The sequence below is a fragment of the Trypanosoma grayi genome (genome assembly GCF_000691245.1).
Source record: "Trypanosoma grayi strain ANR4 Tgr_44_V1, whole genome shotgun sequence".
Lineage (NCBI taxonomy): Eukaryota > Euglenozoa > Kinetoplastea > Trypanosomatida > Trypanosomatidae > Trypanosoma > Trypanosoma grayi.
In genome coordinates this window covers 1-2,614 of record NW_008825663.1, presented here as the reverse complement: position 1 = coordinate 2,614, position 2,614 = coordinate 1, and the positions used below count along the sequence as shown (strand labels likewise).

Sequence of the window (2,614 nt, the reverse complement as noted above, 5' to 3'; positions counted from 1 at the left end):
TTTTTTTTTTTTTTCCTTCTCTTATGCATCATCTATTTTCTTTTCTTTGTCTTTTTCTTTTGTTCGTTTTGGAGTGCATAGGGTAGGCACGTCCTTGTAGCTTCCCTGCTACTATAACCGTGTAGTGTTTTGCCTTGCGAAGCAGGGTCTTTTAGCTCTCGTCCGTACTGCCCTCCTTTCATTCCCATCTCTTGTGGCTGCTGTTTCTTCTGCTGTACGTGACTGTACAAGGACAGACCTACGCTCACGCTCGCAGGCGCATCAGCAAACACGAAAAGGAACTATTATAAATTGAAGGAAGAGACACTTTAACTCTCTTCTTAGGTGTTTGTTGCTTTCACCATTGCGTCGGAAACCAACAACAGGGGTGGTTCATTTGTGAGGTAAAGACAACAGAGTGGTTTTTTTCTGTTTCCATCATCATCATTCTTTTTGGTTTATTTCCCCTCGCGGGCTACCATTGCTGTTACTGCTACTGAGGTTTGTCTATCCATCAAATCCAGCGTGGGAGGGGAGTATCCTTCACGTAACTCTCCCCAACTCCCTGGTGCTGTGGTTCGTGCCGGGTTGGCGTTCGTGACTGCTGCATTCGGAGTCGACACCTTTTTCGCTGCGTCGCCTGCGTAACGAGTACGCCCTTTTGCTTTATCACTGACGGACATACCCCGAACGCACAAGCATAAACATTGACTCGGTGCCGCGTATTTTCATTATGAGTCGAAGGGCGCGCAGCAGAGTCCGAGGCGCGCAGTCTCTCGCCCCGGAGCAACGCGGGTATATGATGCGGGAGACGGAAAATATGTCAGGTGAGGATCCTTCATTCCGCTGTCTGGAGTGCCTAAATGTATTTCCAACTTGGACAAAGCTCACGCAGCATTTGGAAAGGACAATGCATTTTTCGGCAAGGTGTGTGGAGTGTGATCTGCAGTTGAGGTGCTACGGCCCCTCTCAGCCCTATCGTCATGAGGAAACAACGGGGCACCGCGGGATTTCTGGTGTATTTTACACCCGCCTGGACTATCGGCTAGACCAGCCACCGGTGCTTGCACATCCACAGTATCGCTGCGAGTGTCGAGTCTCTTTCGTGAGTTCTCTACACATCGCGCTGCACCTGCGCACAGATCACGGGGTTACTTCTGTCCCTGACGAGGCTACATGTCTCACGTGCAAGAAAAGAGGCACCCTTGCTGAGATGGCGACGCACAGACTCGAACGATTGCTGGCGAAGGAGAATTGCGTTTTTGATATTCCCGGTTTTGTTGCCTCTCGCTACCTGGTGTCTCGCCCACGGCTGCCCCCTTGGCCAGCACAAGAGAAACCCTACATTGTCCTCTACCAATGCCCTTTGTGTAGTCTGTTGTTTCTCTCGTGGAACGACATGCAACAACACATAGCAACGACAGGACACTGTCGTGACGTCTTGCCCTCGACTGCTGTATGCCTTAGCCGAGCGCAATATGGCACGGGCGGCCATGCGCTCTCTTCGGAGGATTTTGAGGTTCTAGTAGACAAGAGTGACCCGAAGCTGTGTGCGCTGATACAACGAAGTTTGCCAGAAGGCAGCGGCACGGGTAGCGATGACGACGACCTCGTTCTAGGGTTCCAGTGCCCGGAGGAAAGCTGCAGACGGCTATTCCTTACGCACGGCGAGTTGCTGGATCACATGGAGATGGAGGGCCACCACCCCAACACACATGAGGAGGAGAAGGGCGACCCGGGGCAAACGGTACCGTCATGGAAGTGGGACGTCTCTGCTTATGAGGTGATGTGCTCGACGAAGCAGCTGGTGGAGTTGTTTGGGTTTTCGAGCTGCCCGCACTGCTCCCGCGCAGTAACGGCTGGCGCCGAAATGTACCACCAGCAGTTGTTTCATCCAGAAAAATAGCCTCTTCCCTGTACCTCTCTTTCTCTCTCTCTCCTGCCCGCTCGCTCGCTCGTTTGTTCTTTTCTTTCTATTGTGCTTCTCTCTCTCTCTCTCTCTCTCTCTCGGAACGCGAGGGAGATGAAACGGCAGAGAGGAGAAGGGAGTCAGGGAAGTAGTGGTATTAATTCCATCTTTTTTTTTTTTTACTGTGCATTTCTTTTCTCCATTCGCAAAGGAGCTCCGTAGTGAAACTGTGTATCTGGGTGCAAACGAGACACGGGGTCTCCCCTTCCGCCACTGGAAAGGGAAGACGTCTCTTTTTTTCTTGTTGTTGATGTTCTTCTTCCTTTCCCTTCATCCCAATTTCTATTGCTGCCTACGTGTGTGAGCGTTTCCAGCTGTATTCCCCAATACTCCCTATCTTTGTTGTTGTTGTTGTTGCTGCTGTTGTTGTTTCGGAGGGGGTGGCGTAGTGTTAGGGAAGGGGCAAGGGCTCCCTGCATATCTCTTTTTGCCCCTCTTTCGGGTGTGTGTTTTGATTGTTTTCATGGTTTTTCTGTGCTGTTTGAATTGCCCGTGTTTCTTGTCTCGATATTTGATGTTCCTTCTTGGCGTTTCCTTTACTGTACGGTGTTGCATTCGTACTTTTTTTGCCTCAGTTCTCGACCACTGGCCTCTTTTCCATTCCCGCCAACTGTCTGTGCCCCTCATCATCTCACGGGGGTGCGGTCTCTTATGACAACATTTTTT

At 50.8% G+C, this 2,614-nt stretch overlaps 1 protein-coding gene across 1 annotated transcript; it reads left to right on the top strand.

Annotated features, from left to right (window-relative positions):
• Window positions 1-778: 778 nt before the first annotated feature.
• Window positions 779-1,885, top strand: DQ04_00441000 (hypothetical protein; the record flags this gene model as incomplete). Its single annotated transcript, XM_009308999.1, has 1 exon — window positions 779-1,885. The coding sequence occupies one exon, from the start codon at window positions 779-781 to the stop codon at window positions 1,883-1,885; it is 1,107 nt and encodes a 368-aa protein (XP_009307274.1).
• Between the last annotated feature and the right edge of the window lie 729 nt (window positions 1,886-2,614).